Raw genomic sequence first — 19,301 nt, 5'->3', positions numbered from 1 at the left:
TGACTTGAAGTTGTAGTGCAAACCTTCAAATCAGCACTGTTTCCCAAGTTATCTTTTATTCAGAAATCATTGGAAGTTTTGTCCTTGCAAAAACTCTTTAATCTTACTTCAGCATTCTGCAAAGGTGAATGAAGACCTCTGGCAAGCAGTCAGTCCATCTCCCCAGCACAGCGCCTGCAAGCTTACACAGGAAAGTGGTGATTACAGCCGATGGAGTGCAGCCAACTGACAACAGACTGACTGTTTTATAAGTGGGTGTTTTTTAGGAATTGGATTGAGACCCAAAAGTGGGCAAAAAGCTTACTTTCCCAATATGAAATATTATTCTGTACATCTAACTTCCAGCTTCATCTTTCATCTTCCTCCTCTGCCAGTAACCCAATCGCATCAATAACTGTATTGGGATCACTGTAAATCATAGTGAAACGGCTCACGGTCTACATTTCTACTCTTAAACATCCACTATGGCTCTGTTTTATGAGACGTGTGTGGCAGAAAAATCAAGATAAATCACATGGAAGCCGTTCATCTTCTTGAAACATTTCAGCATTTGCCGAGGGGTTTTACCTCTGAAATACGATCAAGTATTGACTAACAACAACAAAAACTAGGCGCGATGGCTTCGTCTGATTCTAACACAAAGGACCCATCCCTCATTTAGCTGAGTGGTGTTGTAAGCTCTGCCCCCCCTTCCCACGGCTCATCCTTTTTTTTATTCTACAGAGACTTGTTCGTTGAAGCTGCACAAATTTGTTCTGACAAGGACACTCAATATTTTAGGTATCTGTGCCCAGCTGTAACGCATGATTGCCCCACCGTGTGTGCAGAGTTGATGTAGGCCCGAGGTTTAAGACTTGTGAAGAATTCTGAGTGACAATGCAGTGTTAAAAAAACGGATATAATGCATTTCATTCTCATCAGCGTGGATTATTGTTGGTGTCATCGTTATTACCGTAACGTGTGTGGCTTGGTTTTGCATTCACATTTGATATTTGACGATGGCATAGATGGCGTTGGGTGGCTTTGGTGTGTCAGCGGCTTGCACAACATCGTAGTTTTGTCAATGTCTCCTCCTCCCGACCCCTCACTTTGGGTCACTAAAAGCTGGAACCGCGCCAGGTGAGTGTTAAGTTACATAGTCCTCTGATAAGGTACTGATAAACTGTGAAACTCATTAAGTTAACCTTCTCATGGCGGACCAGTGACATTGACTGAACAGAAGCAGTTGTTTTTTCCAGTGGGGCCAGCTCATGGGTGACGACACATTCGTGTCTTTTTAGTTTTGTGGCCTACTTTAAGGTCTGCGAGGTGTGATGCAACACACTCCTTAAGAGAACTCGCATAATACAGGCTGTAATGCTTTGTGAACACAAATGTGACCTGATCCCCTGCTTTGTCCTGTCTCTGTAAGGACAATGACACCCAATATATCTGTCAAATATGTGTATGAATGCCGTGTGAAGGTTCAGGAATTGGTATATTCAAGTATTGACTTTTATTCAAATTAATTGAATCCCAGAGAAAGTCAACGCATAGTCATCACACGCTGCCCAAACAAATGAGCAGTCAGTTACACATGTCATTTTAGTCATCGCTAACACCATCTTCCATAACTGCTGTTACAAAGTTGAGACAAACACGCCCCAACCAAAGAATGTAAGTAAGTCAAAAGTAGAAGTAACATTTACAAGATCTATTCTTAACTCAACAAACACCCTCTGTGGTGTTTTCCCACAGATCTGTGAGCGGCTCTCCTCTTTTCCCGACCAGAGGAACAGTCACAAGTACAAACCTCCCGGACCCGCCAGCTTCCTGTGTTCTCTAACACTGTGCAGGAAGTAGGTCAGCTCAGTGACAAAACACTGCATATATGTGTCTGTGTCTCACGTACACACAAAGCCAGATGTTTTGATGGATTTTGCTTGGTAAGTGGCACAGGGGGCTACTATCTTGACTTAAGGTTCTCCCTGAACCACATTGTAAACATGCTAGAGTCACGAATTAACTCAGAAACCACAATCTATGTGATTTGATCCTAATAAAATACTGACTGCGCCTTAAGGCATAACCTTCTTAGGTCAGTGTCAGATTCAGTTTCAAATGATCAGTCAGTGTGAAGTCAAGTGATGAAGCCATGTAACAGGTAGAAGAAATCTCCCTTTAAGGCACAACGGTGTCCACAACTCCAACAACTCATTTCCCTTTCAATGACTAATGTCTTCAAAGATGATCCACATTGATGTTATTGCTGTTTATATCTATGTACAAGTTGTTTTTCCTAAAACGCTAAGACAACACATGATCATGCGCACAGCTCATGCTGCTGGCAAAAAAAAACATGCAAATCTGTGGACTCGCATGCGGCAGTGTGTTTTGTCTCAGATAATTCCAGTCCCTATCTGCTCCTCAGTGAACCTCCCTGTGATATGTAGAGTTGAACTCCATCACCTGCAGCCCTCCCTTTCAGGGGGGGAGGGGGGGGGGGGTTACTACTTAAAGTCACAGCCAGCTCATCACACACACACACTTGACTTTCCACAATGAGCTATTTCAGAGCATATCCCCAGTGAGAATATGGGACACAACACATATTTGTGTTGTGATCGCCACACACCTGTCAGTCTCTACTCCTGTTTCAATTTCCCGAAAAACCTATGAATGTAAACCAACAATAAACTGAGACACGTGTATGGCCCAACTAATAATTGGGGGGGGGGGGGATACATTTAACAGGCTGTCAGATCACATTGATCATTATTCCGTTCAAGAAGGTCACATGACTCGAGTGTCAGATTCTGGGGCATCGAGCAGTATTGCTGCAGTGGTATTTTTAATTTCTTGTCTTGCTGAGAGCAGTTGACTCTAAAACAGATGGGCAGATGAAATGTGACCGGGATAACGACAAGGTTCAAACTTCAATGAGTGGAAAATGGGACACATGACTCCGACTCGAGTTGTGTACACATCTGAACACACACACACACACACACACACACACACGTCGGCTGTTGGCTATCAGCAAATTATCCGTTAAAGCTGTTTAACTTTTAACCACTGTGCCTCCAGCGACGAAACCTTGGATCGCTTCGACCCTGGTCACATTTATCCAGTTTTGGCGAGACCGCTAGCGTCGCAGTAGCAGTACTCGGCTCCAGGAAGGCGACGACTTTATGCAGAAAAACCACCCGCCGGCAACAACAAGCGATTTGTTGTAGTTTAGTAAAAACACAATTTCACTATCTCATCACACTGGCAGGAGTCCATTCAAACTCCTGTAGTGAAACATGACAATATCAGGGTTGTTCATGTTAGGGAGGGGGGGGGGTTTAAAAATGTTAATGCTTGTAAAAATATTTGAACATGTTTCATGCTTACTCTTGCTCTGAATGCCTTACGGATAGAATGCCTGATAGACAGGTTTGTCGTTTCTGTTGCAGTTTGTTCAAGTTTAGGATTTACTAAAGCATGTGATGGGGAAGTCACCAGAGCATTCTGTTTGTGATCTGAGGTCAACACTTATCTCAATGATTCCTGTTTGAATTCGGCCGCCCAAACATAGACAGAGCCAGCATTATTGGTCACGTGACTGCTCTCTCTCTCTCTGCGCATTCAAGTACAAGCAAAGGAGAACATGCGCTGGTCTTGTGGAAAATGTTCGGATCAGCTTGCATGCTGGTGTTCTGTTTTATTACAGTCTGTGTTGTGTTTTGTTATAGCAGCGAGTGTCAGCAGGCATATTCCACATTTGCAGAGCATAATATTTACTTAAGAAATTGGGTGTTCTGCTCTATATCATATCACTAATGAATCACTTGATGTCTAAAAGCTGCACTTTTCAAACTACCTAAAGTAGACTTTAGTTATACTTGTACCGTCTAAACAGTTCCTGGATATATCTGAGCTGGTGTTTTCTGGTTATGTGCTTTCTGGATCGTGTCTGGACCAAGTGAACATAAAAAGAGCTGAAGATTGCATTGAAGTTTTATTTTTACAAAGCAATCAGAAAGATGACGGCAGACAGACAGCAACGTAAGGTGCCAGTGAAGATGTATTTTTCAGCTTTTTTGCAGATCCAACAAATATTCAACTGCCTTACATAGAGACGCTTCTTTAAAAATAGTCACGCATTGTGTCTTGTTTGCACGTGTATCTTGCATTCATCTCAATATCACATTCCAGCATTGGGGAACAGTGTTGATATTTTTTTACTTAATCTTGTGTTTTGGTCACATAGTCACATAGTCACAATACTTTCTTTGGCCTTTCTGAAGGTCTCACCCAGCTGTTTTCATGTTAGAATTAGGACACACAGTCAGCTGGAACTACCATGTGTTACCAAGTCAGCCATCGTTTCCTTGTTGATGCAAGGAATGAATAGAATTATTCCCCTTCCATAAAACGTAGCCTTCACACTTCGGAAGAGAAAAATCATAATATCAACTTTTTGCATCGGCTGAGCTAAGAATGAACCTTCAAGCAGAGAAATTGTTCGCCGGATAAAGATACAGCCCTACACAACAGCAGATGCAGAATTGGAGATCAACAACTAAAGATCAACAACTCTTGGGAAAGGCTGAAGGACAATATGTGGTGAGGCTCACGTGCTAACGAGAGACAGATAGTACACATTGCAGAACCCTTCCTGACCCGGCTTAACACAAGCCAAGTCAAAATAAAATGAATATTAATATGAAATTATTTTTTCATTGGATCCATTTTACCTGACAGGCTGATAAGTGTCGGTTCAACCGTAAAAATCCTTTCCTTTTGAACATAGAGCAGCAGTTTAGTCCATTGTTATGCAATGTTAAACATTCACTCGTCAGCTTCCTCAAGGCCACGGGAAGTGGAACTCACAGAAACCTGTCTATTTTTTGACTGATCTGAGGCATTACATTTCCTTACATACAAACCCTTAAATGAGTGTGAATACACAGTATGCCTGATGCACACACAGAGTCTGAGAAGGTCCTTGGATCAGGGAGGTTAGGGAGATGTTTTATAGATGAATCTGTGTTCTCATAACATTCTACTGCCCATGTTTATGTCTACGTCTTGTTTTTTATCATGTGTTTTGTGTGAGAGGGGGCTGCCTACGTGCAGGGGGGTGGGTTTATGCAAAGGGTGAAAAGATTCAAAGCAACCACACTGAGAAAGACAGACACTGTGTATTTATTGCAAAAAAACAGACCTTTATAGCTTTTGTTTCTCTGAGCTATTACTTTATTTCTTCACTCAATCCATTTTCCATGCATCCCACCATGCTTTTCCAAATGTATAATTCATGCCACAGCCCATTTATGCTTTTATTATTACACGTTTTGCCTCGTTTGCCACTGTTCTTTTGTCCTTTGATTGACTCTCTTGCTACACACAAATGCATGTCCATCATGTGGGACACACAGGCCCACAATGGTCACTTTCCACAGTGTCATGTCCTCCCAACAGATGTGGTGTAACTGTGAATCCATTTCTGCTTTCTGTCAAACGTGGTGTATTCTTTTAATAAAAAAACAAACTCTATCCCCACAGAGCAACTGTACGTGACCATAGCAAATGCCTTGGTTCTGTAAACTACTTTTACTTCTGTATTTATCCACTGCGTTTTGTAAAACCATGTACTGGCAAATCCAAAATGAATATTGTATGTATTGTATGTACTTCTGCTTGAAAGATATGTATAGAAATAATTGCAGATTTATTAAAAAGATTTGTTAAATCAAGTAAAAGGCAGTTTCAATACCATTGATAAGTGTGTGTGTGTGTGTGTGACAGTATTTGCTAAGTCACAGTTTATACCGCTCTTTCACTCTCACCCTTATTCTCTTTCTTTTATGATACGCCCATTAACATTCACATGAGGCCACACGTACGCACACCTTTCTTTCAGAGTCAGTTTTTATGGTCTGTGACCAAATCCTGAATGAACGTTTAATTACACGATCAGCGTTAACAGGAGCTTTCCATGGAGGAATGTGCAGACCAAATGGCACCAAAACAAAGGGAGTGACAAAGAGAGTTGCAGTCCAGTTCGATCTGGTTGCAAAAGAGGAAAGAATCTTCCTTCCCTGTGTGTCATTTTCATTATCACCCGACTACATGAACATCAGATGTTGTAAATGATCTGCAGTGGTTTAAGCCTTATATTTAGGCTTCAGAATCCGTTAAATGTCACTTTTCATACCTTTCCCTTGATCTATACTGTATATCTTCTGTTCTCTTCCTCTTCTCTTCTTTCATTATCTTTTCATTGTTTACAACAAACTGCTAAAAATAGGAGGGAACAAAAAAAAATATTGCGTTTGTGTAACTGACGTCCAAGTGGGTGACAGAGAGGATGAGAGAGTCAGAGAACAGGAACAATTGTTTGTGCACACAAAGTGTTTATGTGGTTACGTGTGTCCATACTTTTCAGCGTGTGTTTAGCGAGAGTCCCATAGTAAAAAGAAAGAATGGAGAGGGGATTACAAAAGATATGTTGTGCTGAACTAGTTGCCCTCACTGGCCAGATGAGGTGCGCTGCCTACAAAAGAGTGACTTTAGTGAGACGACAGGCAGTAAACACAGGGATTAGGTCTGTTGGGAAACAGAGCCCCAGGCCCCAGGGGGGGGGTCTTTGGATGGTTCACTGGGGGCCGGGAGCCTGTGTGTCATTTGTTTTCTACTGTATTATCTCAAAACTGCAGGTGGAATAAGGCAAATGACTCAAAGTCTCATATGAGTTGCAAGTTTTGCAAATAATAATTGAATCTTTTTGATTTATTGGTTTTGGTAAATCTTTGGAGAAAAATATTTTTGCTTTTTTTCAGTGAAAAGGGAAATAATCACGGTGTTTTCCACCAGTTCCTGCATTAACTGCCACCGGAAGACCGGCTATATTTATATTTTATATAAATGCATAATCCAAAATGATGTACTGTGAATGTGAAGATGGTGCAATAATATTGATTCATGCTTTGGGCAACTAGGTAAGCCAGTGACTCATTGTCTTTGGATAGGGCTGTGGAAGGGTTGGCGGTTGCTTTGGCACAATGTGGGGGCCTGTCAACAGGAATCCTCTTCGTACTACTTGTTCAAGGTCTTCAGTAGTAACTACGAATACACAGCGATTTTTCAAATGATCAAATATTGTTGTTATCCAGGGGGAACATATAGCTTACTAGAATTAATGATTGATCTTCTCTCACCTTAATGGCCAACAAAGATGGTCCATTGAGATGTGGGCCTACTGAACTGGGTTAGTGGAAACAAGTGTGCAACCTTCCCCTGAGCGCCAACGTTTACCTTGAACTGATCATTGTTATTTTTTATTTTGGTTCTTGTATGAACTTGTTAGGAACATGACAAACCTAAGATGGGATATGTTGAGAAATGTGTTGTGTAATCACTGCCAGCGTGCTGGGTTTGTCATGGTCCATTTCCATTTCCAGACCTATTTGTTTGCCATGCAAAATTCTCTTTTAGTGGAATGGGCCTTGGTTTCTGAGATTTGGATTCTTATTTGAATGTTTCCGTGTAACTTTCCGTTGAGAACCTCCAGTAAAGCCCCGGGGAAATCAATATACGACCTTCAGTAAAGACCCGTTGAAATGACCTGGTGAAAATGCACTTACAAACACCAATCCCATTACTGAGCCACGTATTTTGAAAAAGACTGACGTTTTTACTACTCTTTTTTTCAATTTTCCCCCCCATATGTAGCTTATTAATTTTTACACAGATATCCAGCCCTGCATTATTAGTTCGACAAAATATAAGTGGTGTAATAGCTCTCCCTAGTGTTCAAATCTGCTAATTGTTGGCAGATTACATTTATTCTTGGAGAAGAGTAAAGAGCAAAGACTTTAGCAAAGACATTATTCTTATTGCACAATGGGAGACATTACTATATTTTTTTGTATCTATATACGTGTCTTGAGTTAAAGTAACAATGCAACCAAAAACACCCACTTACAAGTAAAAGTCCTTTTTTCAAAATGCTTCTGAAGGAAAATTAAATAATTATTATCAGCTAGTTGTACTTCTACTGGCAGTACGATAAAATGGTGACTGATGTTACTAGAATATTATTGAAATAAACCGACAACAGCAGAATTGTACTGTTGAAGCTGGTCAAGTTGAATGTAATTTTATGTACAGTCATAATCACAAGATCAACATATGTGAAATATTACATTTCTTTGAGTTCAGATGTCTGGGTTGAACTGTTGCAAGGAGCCCCAATATGAGAGGTCACAGGCCAAATAGGATTGTAAATAAGCTTTATTTATAAATCACATATTCCTTAATGTAAATTATACATTTTAAAAGTTCAGGGTGTCAGGTGAATTGATTGGAGTAAAACACCTACAATGTTAGTCATCAGTCCTTAAATGGGTTGCAGGGGGCTGGAGTCAATCCCAGCTGGCATCGGATTCTGTTATAAAGGTGCTGGGCGGGTATTTATCCAGGACCCATGTACTAACCAACACACCACCACACCACCCCATATACAACGTTCCTTTATAAATGCAGTGGAGTCGAAGATCAAAGTACTCAACTGGTGTACAATACCTCAATACAGACTCAGAATACTCACTTTCCAATACTACTTGTGAACATTTTCACTTTGCTGTTAATGATTTGCCACCTTTTTATAAACTTGTAAACAAAATGTCTCAAATCAAGTATTTTTGAGTAAAGGTATACTGTTATTGAACTATATAAATGACTATACTATATAAGTTTCTAGCCGTATTCACTTACTTGTGAGGTCAAAAAACAACCACTAGGTGGCAATACAGAGCTCCCCATCACCCAAGAGCTGCAGGTTTCCAGCTAGCAGGCTTCTAGCTTCACTCATGCAAGTCCAGCATTTCAAACTATTTCGTCCTTTTAGTCTAAATTGTATCATTCACAATATTCCGACATGACTCTCCCTTCCAATGACTTATTTCTAATTGCATTGGAAGAAAACCTCCACAAGACCTGCAAACCAGAGGGTTACTACTGTTATGCTCATCTAACAACCTTTTCCAATTAACACTGCCGCCCATTTAATTCATTGTGGGACACATAACAGTCAAGAAGACAAGAGGTATTTTCAAAGTCATCCAAAGATCTCGCCCTATTAGATCACAGCTGTTAGTCTGTGTGTTGGATACCTTCTGCCCAGCTGAGGAAGGGGTGGAGGGGGGGAGGGGGGTGTCTTAGTAGGACAGAGCTGAACGATGGCTCCTCTCCACAGACACCGGGCGACAGGCTGCTGCAGCTGCTGAGACCGCAGAGAGAAGTGAGAGGTCGCGAGTTCTGCGCACGGACCCCGCACAGGAAGACGCACGCGCAAAATCGGATTCCCTTCCCCCCCCCCCCATTTGTTTTGTTGGCTGTTTTTGCACCTTTTGTAAAAGTGTTCTGCATTAGTTTCAGATTTTTTTTTTTGGAGAACCCGATGTCTTCATTTCTTGACTCACCCTGAGGTTCCACCTGAAGCGAGAGGAACACACAGGACGTTGCTTGGGAAGCGTCTTGGATCTGAAATGGGCAGCAGACTGCTGTGGCTGTCCCTTTTACTCTCGGTGTCCTTTTCCGCCGGGCAAGACCCGGGCACCGGGGCCACGGAGGAGGACATCCCGGAGGGGGCTTCCACCCTGGCCTTCGTCTTCGATGTGACGGGCTCCATGTACGACGACCTGGTCCAGGTCATCGAGGGCGCGTCAAAGATTTTGGAGACTTCTCTCAGTCGACCAAAGAAAACTTTGTATAACTTTGCCCTGGTACCCTTCCACGACCCAGGTAACACAACGAAAGCATGTGGAGTGAATGACACGTTTTTTATTTTGTTTGGGGATTGTTTTGAGTTTATCCCTCACACAGAAAAGTGAGACATGAGGCACTCGGGGCGAGATCTCGTCCGCGCGCACAGATGTTCAAGCCTGGCGGTCACTATCATTAGCATTCCGCCACGGTTAGTGTGTGGCTTTATGTTTGCAATGCAGCTCAATGGTTATGATCACCCCTGGGTGCTCTCTCATTCGGAACAGGTAATATGGCCTGCACGGTACATCACTGCGGTCAACTTGAATTCTTGTGCACATGTATGACAACATTTACGGTATTAGACATGTAACCGGAATAAAAGCGATTTGATCAAAACGTATTATTATTATTATCTAGTTTCTTATATTTACTGTACACATGTAGAGATTTCTCCAAAGTAAAAGCCCGCATATTCAAGACAATGACTAACATTAGGCACCTCTACTCTTGCAACAAATAAAATATCTTTATAGTATACAAATTAAGATTTTTCCAAAGCAAAAGTGCAATATGTGTAGGATTGAAAAGCTAACCCTTTTATGCGATGCATTTATTGGAGCCCATACTGAATCATTGCTGGAGTTTTTAATTAAATAGATTTGATCCCGGTTTTTAATGTTTAATACCGCAAATGCCAGCATGCGGGTGCACTAAAATTCAAGTGCCTGCTGAGTTGACCACGGAAATCGGATTTCCAGCTGAGTTGACTGCAGGAGAGCAGTTGGGCTACAGTAATCCTGGTGGGATGTTTAGAGGCGCACTGTCAAGTAAAATGAGAAGTTACTAATGATTTTAAAATGGTTTTTAAATAATCAGCAATAGTAGCGTTAAAGAATGGTATTTGAGTAAAATGAAAACAAAGCTATTGAAGACCACACATTGGATGTAGTGATTAGCTTCCTCTCTTTTTAAGTCAAATTCACCTTTTCTATCAGTCCCCGAGTTACTGAAGTTTGGGGAATGGAGAGACTTTGTGTCCCCGTAATGACTATTTTCTGAGAGGGAGCAGAGGTAAATTACTTGCTTACAAAAGCACCATCAAAGGCCTCCGTGATGTCACGCGGCTCTGAGTGCTGATGTGGAGGTGTGACGTGTTCAACACCCACCTCCAAAGTATGCTTTATCGACAGCAACAACCCAGGGTACATGCTTGATTTGTTCTCCGTAGATAGATCTTCTAAAGGTTAACAAACACAGCTGGCGACATAAACCCAAGTATGTGCTCCCTCAATAGTGCCATTTTAAGCATTTGAGTACAACTAACAACTGCAGAGAGAAAGTAGGAGATGAATTGACGGAGGTGATCTGTGCCTTGAAAAAATCGACTCGTTTTCCAGATGTTTGCTCTCATCTGCTACATTTCAGCACGTCACAGATTCTCATGAAGCTAAATTTCTTGTAGATTCTGTGCCTAGAATAATAATCATATTCAAGAAATATGCTCAGTATACACAAGTATAACAAATGATGAATCCATCCTTGTTTGCTTGGGAGAGAGGGCGCCAGTTTGAATCATTAGCAGATGAAAAGAGAGCTGCACTGTACGTCAAAGCAACAGTTCTCAAAGAATCTCGGGTTTGCAACCATTTATGCAAAAGCCCACTTTTCAGAGCGAATGTTACAGCTACGGTGACTGAGAAGCCATCATACAGTAATGTCCCGGACCCACCGAAAGAATCAGTTTTTGTTTTCATAAGAACTCGTATTTTGTTTAATTCTGACAAGGATCCATTCTCTCTGCTTTCCATCCGGCCCAGCGCGATAACGCGCTCCCTCCTGTTTGATTTGGCTCCGTTTGAATCAGAGGCCGGAGCTTCTTTATTTACACTGCAATCTGACACGGTAAACACGGGAGAGTGTGTTTGTGTGTCTGAGTCTCCCTCTCTCTCGGGGGGGGGGGCCTGTGTGAGTGTGTGTGTGTGTGCTCGTCCGTGTGTGTGAAGCGAGAGTGTCAAGAGGATGCCTGGATTTTGGGGTCAGGCTTGTGTGGGAAGATCATTCAGGAAGCCCCCCCCCCCCCCCCTTTCTTCCATCCTGCAGGGGGAGAAATGAAGAGAGCAAGAAGCTACTTCACAAGTCACTTTACAACGGCACAGCGGTTGTGTGTTTCGCGCCACAGTTTTAAAACGCTCCAATGAAACAGTGGTACATTTATAAAATAACATTCACTTTACTAGAAAATCCACTGTAAAATGTTGTTGCTGTTGAAATAACAGCAGTGAAAATGAACACGTATCTTCTGTAGCTACAGTCCAGGGAGCCATGAATACTGTTTTACTGCGGAATCAGGCGAGCAGACTGTCTAGACTTATTTATTTATTAAGATTCATTTGAAAGTTCACACCCAAATCAACTTCATTTCACAGAATTGGTGAACTCGTGGCATTTGTCATAGAACCAATGTTCACTTGTTTTCCAATGACCCTTACGAAAAGACACTCGACCAGCACCAGAATGATGTGTGGATGTGTCCACAGATTTGGTCCCTGAGTCCTCTGAGGTCCTAAGTTCTTCACGTCCACACACACACACACACACATGCTCGTCCTTGTAAACACTACCTCGCTGTGAGAGGGAACGCTTGTGTCCCGTACCAGCTTCTGGGAGTGTTTAATTAGCTGAGTTTTAGGTGGGTCAGGGCCTAGGGCCTCGGCTCAGTGATACTTTTTTTTCTTCGTGTGTAGCTGTGCACTCCAGCGTTAATGATTTAAATTGGATGAATGACAGTTTTGACGTGGTGCTTTAATTGGAGGGTGTTTGCATCCAGATCAGAAGCAGCACAGTTGATCCACTCCTCCGATTTTAAGCGTCAGAGACAAGTTGACACAAACTTAAATTTAGTCAATGTATATATTATTTTTGGCTGCAAAACCATTGCAACTTTGCAGTAAAGTTTAAAAGTAATAAGTAAAGCTTATCCAGGACGCAATCTTCCGCCAAGACATTGTGAGATGAAGCCCCCCCCCCAATAAAGTCATTGGAAAGGCTTAAGGGGGAGAGGATTTGAAAGCGTTCTCACTGCGCTGGATGTGACTAATGAACAGCGCAGGTCAAACAGAGAAAGGTCATGGAGTCATAGCTGGTTTGGCAGAGTTTATGGTCGGCCCGGGCCAGTTCGAAGGAGACGGCCCAAAGCCATCTGGGTGTGGGCTGATGAGAGGAGATGACGGGATGGCTTTGACCTCCTCCGCGTGATCAAAGGCACCCATCTGAGACCTTCCTTTTGTCGCTGATCACGGTCCTCTTCCGCCAGCTCCTTTTCCCTTTGTTTCCCTCTTCCCTGAGCAGTATTTTGTTTGCGTGGACCGCCCCCCCCCCCCGTGTGAGATTACAAGGAGCTCGCGGTCAGTTGGACGGAGTCAATGACGATGCTATCAGGCAGGAATGCCAAAAGAAAGAGGTCGTTTGTGAAGATTAAGAGGAGGAGCGAGGAGTGTGGCACATACTACAATGTGTGTTTCATGTCACGACTCCATGGGACTGTAATCGGTGCTTGTAGGTGATTTCTCTTCAGAAATGTACGTATATGACCATTTGCTTTTTTTTCATTTTGCTACGTGCCTACGTATACGACTGTTAGCAACCTGACCATCACAAGGTAGCTAAGCCCCAAAATACGCACTGCTGTAGCATCTGTTTTACTCTTAATAAACATCATGATGTTTTAAAAAAAAAAACTCGGAATACCCTGATGATGTCATATTGCGTTGCGGCCAATCAATCAATCAAACTTTATTTCAGACTACGCCAATTTTTTAAAGAAAAAGAAAACACACATACAGAAAAAAACAAAAAACAGCACAATACAAAGGCCTAGCAACGCCTTCCCCAGGAACATCTGTACCAATGTCTCCACAGCTGGGACTGGTAGTTAATCCAATGCGAGAGTCTTCAAGTAACCAACATTCAACTCCTCTGGTCCAAGAAGTCTGAAGTTTAGATCCCGATTACTTATGAATATGAATTCTGAATTTCTTCTGTGCACCTTGTGACCAAACAAATAGTGATGGTTAAATCCAGACCACTCTCATACTGTCGGGTTACAAAACTTTGTACTGTGTTTTGATGTCTGATTGAATTTCTGAAAAAAATAAAACAGAACTATGTTTTATGATCATTTAAATGCAAAGAATTCAACAATGGATTAAATCCTTTAATAATACACCCAAGGCAAGTAAGGTGTTTTTGATAATAGCTGCCACCGCTTGCCTTTTGTCGGGGAGCACCTTTGGAATGCTGCTCCACACTTTGCTTTGTCCACCGTCCTGTAGAGGCTCAAGAAGGCTTGAGTCCCATATAACACGTTAAATACATTTAACAACATACTGACCTGGTTTCAGGTCCCAAACTGTTCAAACTCACTGCCCCGACACCAAGTGGATAGCTTCCAGCTGCTGTTTGCCAGCTGTACTGGCCGCACAGCTGGCAAACATGTTATGTATTAGTATTTGCCATTAAGCATTTTTTGTAGATAATTTAGGCTCCACAGATGTCTAGATATTACAGTTAAGGTTGCATTTCTAAAGAACTTTTGAATCCATGGCCATTTGATTTTTTCCATATTCTATGTCATAGTTTCAAGGTCTGGAGGATTTATTTAGAACACTTTAGATTTATGTCCATATAATTCTGATGCCATAATATAACATTCCCATGGTTTGTATTGGCATGACCTCATTTACTCTCTAGGCTGTTTTGTACATTTTAGTTGAACCATGTGTAAGGTTTCAGCAGCTTGGTATTTACACTCAAACCTTTAATGCTAGAATGACATGGTTCTTTCCATAGAAACAGACACATTATATCAGTTATTCTGTCTGCCGCATGCAGGCATCTACTTGAGTTAGACGATCACTCAACACATGTCATGTACATTGTGAATCTTCAGGAAATCAGGATAGCAGGGTTTTTTTTATATGCTAATGAAAAAAATAAAATCTAACGTATTTTAATTTACCAATTATTACGTTACATTATTTGAGCAGCTTTGGCATACTGAAAAAGCCATGAACACCTTTGTTAAGGTTTAACAATCCTATTAATTCCAGTTTTACAGCCATATATGAGTGAGACATTTTCAGTGAAAACCTCAACTTAATCAGTGTTTCCCTTACCATTATATCAGGACCCCCCCCCCCCCCCCGTCCACCCCTGGAAAAGTTAATATATGTTTTTCATCTGGTTGTGTGTCTGTGTGTGGCCGGCGGGGCACTTGTGGTCAGCCCTCAATGAGTAAAACAACAGAGGCACACTAAACACTTAGTTGGTCAAGAGCTTTAAAGTTTAAATTTGGTAACACTTAATTTCTGAGGCAAATTAATCAAATTAAAAAGCTGTTTGATGGAGACCAGATGTAGATCCACAAATTGACTCTGTGTGTTTTTGCCTTTTCAATGAGAGGCTTTTACAACCTAAAGTCTTTCTACGCCACAGCTTTGTCTTTTTCATCCTCCTCACCAGCCCCTCCACCAGCACGTAATACGTTGTCAAGGCAACACAATCAGCATCCGTCTGACCTTTTTTCTGTGACGTATTATGGGAACAGAAGATGTTGCACATCACAACAGTGTTGGGGTCACTCTATTAAGACATTGTTCTATTGATCCAATGCGTTGAAACCACCAGGATGTTTAGAATTGAGAAAAAATACTTCCCACTGTATATGAGGAAAGTGGGAGTTGCTGAGCCAAGATTTAATAACACACCTCCGACCTGAATCAATGAGTCATTGTCACTGGCAGGAGGTCACGTTAGACGTCGTGAACTGACTGGAGTGTTGTGCTTCAAAAGTTGAGTAACACAGTGCTGTTAAATTCAATCATTCCAAAAAATAAAATGAAATTCTGTTTTCCCGCTGCATAATGTGCTAATGCAGTGGTTTGCGTACATTTTTCATTTTTAATGAATTGTATTATAATATAAACTCTACAAAATATTAGTTTTGCTTTCTAAAATAAGTTCATATCACCTCACTTTTCCACTTCAGTTTTTATTATTTGTATTGTTTTTACAAAGTGGCAAGTTCTGTGTTCTGTCTCTAGTTCTCAGGTCAGATGGAGCACTGGTGGAGGCCTCAGAGCTGTGTATCTGGGGGGGATTACACACAGTGGGGGGGGGGGGGGGGGTTTCATCGGTTTCTCAATATGCGTGATCATCTGAACTCACGAGCAGCATTATTAGAGATCTGCGTTTTTTGGTGGTACACCATCCCAAGACTGATCCCATGGGATCGAGTGGGGTGGAAGAACAGTGGTTAGCCGCCTGGTGGTCCTGCATTCTCACATGGTTGTGGCAAGAAGTTTCCATCACAAGTTCAGCTTGGAATCGAGTCTGTCGTCGGCTCCGTCGCTGCAGCTCAATAATTAGACGGCAGCTGGTGCAGTCAGGCAAGTGAAAAGATGCAGTTCAAAGGACGCGGGTGAGGAAGGAACTAGGCAGACACATTGGGACTGTAATAAAAGGTACGACTTCATATCGACAGCGATGAGAACATTGGGGGTCTTTGATGCATTGCGGAGAATACGACCGAGAAATGGTTGGATGCTGGAAGCGTACATTTGAATACCTCCTTTGATGAATTCTTCTCCAACGCCGTACTGCTAGGAAGGAAAAGAATAATAAAATGTATACAAGTTGGGCTCAGTGTGAAGAAAGAACATATTTTTGATACGGCACCACTACCGATGAGGTTGTTTTTCCGGAGTGACAACATAGTTGTGTCACTGAGAAATAATTACATTTTCCCACGAGATGGACAATAACCACCTTCTCTCCGCTGGGCTATTTCTTTTTAAGTAATACATGCGAACTTGGTTAAAAGCATGATCTAATTTTTCACAAGGCTGCAATTTCCTGTTTGGGAAATTGTTTCAGGCTGATTTCCACATTGTGTCTGAGTAAAGCCTGCCAGTTTAGCAGCGTGGTGTTGGAGTTGGCTCCAATCAGGGCCAGACGGGGCGGCGAGGCGAAGCTGTGCCCCCCCCCCGGTCGGAAGAAGAGCTGAGCGGGTCGAGGGCAGAACCAAAGCTGGGTCTTGAGTACGAGACATTTTCCCCACTGAGGCACACTAAACGTGTTTCACATCATGTGTTTTCTCCTTCGGACTGATTCATTGAATTAGGCTTTCTAGCTGACAGTCAGGGTGACGGGGGGGGGGGGCAGATTTTACCCCGAGTCGGCAGCAATGACAGAAACCGTTGTGTCGTCACAGCCTCAGTTGCTGAAGTGCTGTAACGGCTACATGTTGTGGAACACGTCTGGTTTTGTTGGGCGGCAATGCATAGACGTGTATACATATTTTATTAAATCAGTTTCAATCACATCTTACATTAGACAGGATGTGTCACTCCTGTTTGTGCTGATGAGCAGGAGGTTCAGTTTGAGGTTTCCTCAGGTTAGCTGTGGGTCTGCATGTTTTTAGAGCGCTGTGATTAGGCATTTGTTAACCACAGAAATTGTGAGTTAGGAACATTCTGGTATTTGCCTTCAGGACTAAAAAAAAAAAACCAACCAGGAATGTGTTCTCTGTCCCTGCTTTATACACTTTACATCATAGATGCACAGAGCGTTGACAGAGAAGTGTTTGTTCCAGGCATCTTTCCATTGTCTTTCATTTACTGTGGCGGCTTATGAAGCTCTTCAATGTATTGTTCTATGCATCACTGCCAAAATTCAGAATTGATTTGGTTGAAAGGAATTCCTTTGTGCTGATGTTGTTAGAAAAGAGAAACTCACTCCATTGATTTCCAGCAAATGACTTTTAAGACCATATGTCAGTGGAGGTAAAACTAAGTCTGCATGTGATTTACAGATGCTTTCTTTTACAGCTGGCATTACAGATGAATGCTGTAAGACTATAAAGATGCATTCAATTGTTAGATCATTTAGGATATTTCTAATTCTTTTTGTGGCAACAGGTGCTGCAGATCATTTTCTCTCTTTTGTTGTTATTTATTGTCTGACTTTAGAGCATTCTTTCACTATGACTACACTTTCTTAGCAATAAGTGGCATACTTATCCTTGTTGTCATCACATAGAACTCATCAAGCCCTATTTTCTGTGTGGAAGCCGAAAACAAAGAATTGAGATTTACCTTATGTGTGTAGTCATGTATGCTGTCACATGTCATCAAACCGTATACAGCTTTTTTTTGCCTAAGCGGTTTCTGATAGAGAGTTAGTTTCATGTCGTCTCACACTGTTTCGAGGTCATGAGTATTAGTTATGGTTTTCCACATTTCTGGTGCAAAGACTGGCCAAGTATCACCATAAATGAAATAGTCAAAAGAAAACTTTCAACAGTCATGGGAACTTCTCCCATAGGGAAAAACCAGTCAGCTTTTCCATCTCTGAGAAGTTTGGCTGAAGATCCATGTTCCGTTCTGAGCAGCACATTTCCATGTTTAAAAAATGTCTCTCATCGTTGCAAATGCCCCTTCACTCTCCACCTTAAGGATTCACAGGAATGCCAAAATCTGGGTAATTTGGAAAAAGGCTTTTTGTTTGTTATTATAGAAATTGAAAGCTCATGTTGAGTTCTTTCAAGAAGAAATGGAAGTTCATGCTTGTGGCAAAGAAAAGGAAATTCTTTTGATTCGTCAACAACCTTAAATGTTTTACCTTCTGAAAGAAAACACTTGAGACAGAAGCAGAATAAAAGGTTCTCAATGACAATTAAGTTTAAAGACTTGTAGCACTCCACTATATTTAGGCCCTGGCCGTGAGACACATGCTGTAAAACAGTTCAAACTGTATCCTTTTTCAAAAGTCAAGGATCCTTTGTATGTGGCCTCTGGTCCACAAGGGAAACCTTGTTTTCCAATGTGCTTGCATGTGCAAAACGGCAGCGTGTGTGTGAGTGTCCGTGTGCCTTTGCAGCCCCTCATCAGGCTCATTCCCCAGCACAGCTGCAGTGGCTAAAGTCACACAACAAGAGGCTTAGCAGCTCATTAACGGAAAGAACAAAGTCAACTGAGAAAACAGCAGTGACTACAAACACGGGCAGAGGTACAGAGCACAGGCCAAGTCGTCCTTATCTCAAGGTAGTGCTCTGCTTTCATGCTACAGTGAAAGACGCCCAATTTAGCACACAGACTTAAAAACATAATAACTAATAACTAGTCAAATTGTATCTTGTCTGCCAAACAATGAAGCATGAATAACAAAAAGAATTCTTTAAAATATGATTTGGTAATAATCATTTTGGTAAACCAAATGCTTCAGTTATTGACCCTATGCAGACTTCAGCCTGTGGCCCTATTACCACAGAGTCATATTCTATCTGTCTTTTTGCAGAGATTGGACCCGTAACGATCACAACAGACCCAGAGAAGTTCCAGTATGAGCTGAGGGAGCTGTACGTTCAGGTAGGTGCAGAGACCTCATTCATCAAACCAAGATGGTACTCTTCATGTCTATGTATGACAGAGAGACAGAACATTAGCATTCGGAGGTCAGTACTTTGAAGAGTAAGATTTTGGTACGTGTCTTTGCATCCTTGGCAT

General features: G+C 41.9%; 1 protein-coding gene across 1 annotated transcript in view; it reads left to right on the top strand.

Annotated features, from left to right (window-relative positions):
• Positions 1 to 9,272: 9,272 nt before the first annotated feature.
• Positions 9,273 to 19,301, top strand: part of hmcn1 (hemicentin 1) — a 62,405-nt gene continuing 52,376 nt past the window's right edge. The window contains exons 1-2 of the mRNA XM_037470186.2: positions 9,273 to 9,774; positions 19,093 to 19,163. Coding sequence (XP_037326083.2) covers positions 9,519 to 9,774; positions 19,093 to 19,163 — 327 coding nt within the window. The 5' untranslated portion in view covers positions 9,273 to 9,518. The remainder of the gene's footprint in view (positions 9,775 to 19,092; positions 19,164 to 19,301) is intronic.

This window comes from Pungitius pungitius, chromosome 7 (genome assembly GCF_949316345.1).
Source record: "Pungitius pungitius chromosome 7, fPunPun2.1, whole genome shotgun sequence".
Lineage (NCBI taxonomy): Eukaryota > Metazoa > Chordata > Actinopteri > Perciformes > Gasterosteidae > Pungitius > Pungitius pungitius.
Note: the sequence above shows the minus strand (reverse complement) of the source record. Positions and strands in the feature narration are given on the sequence as shown.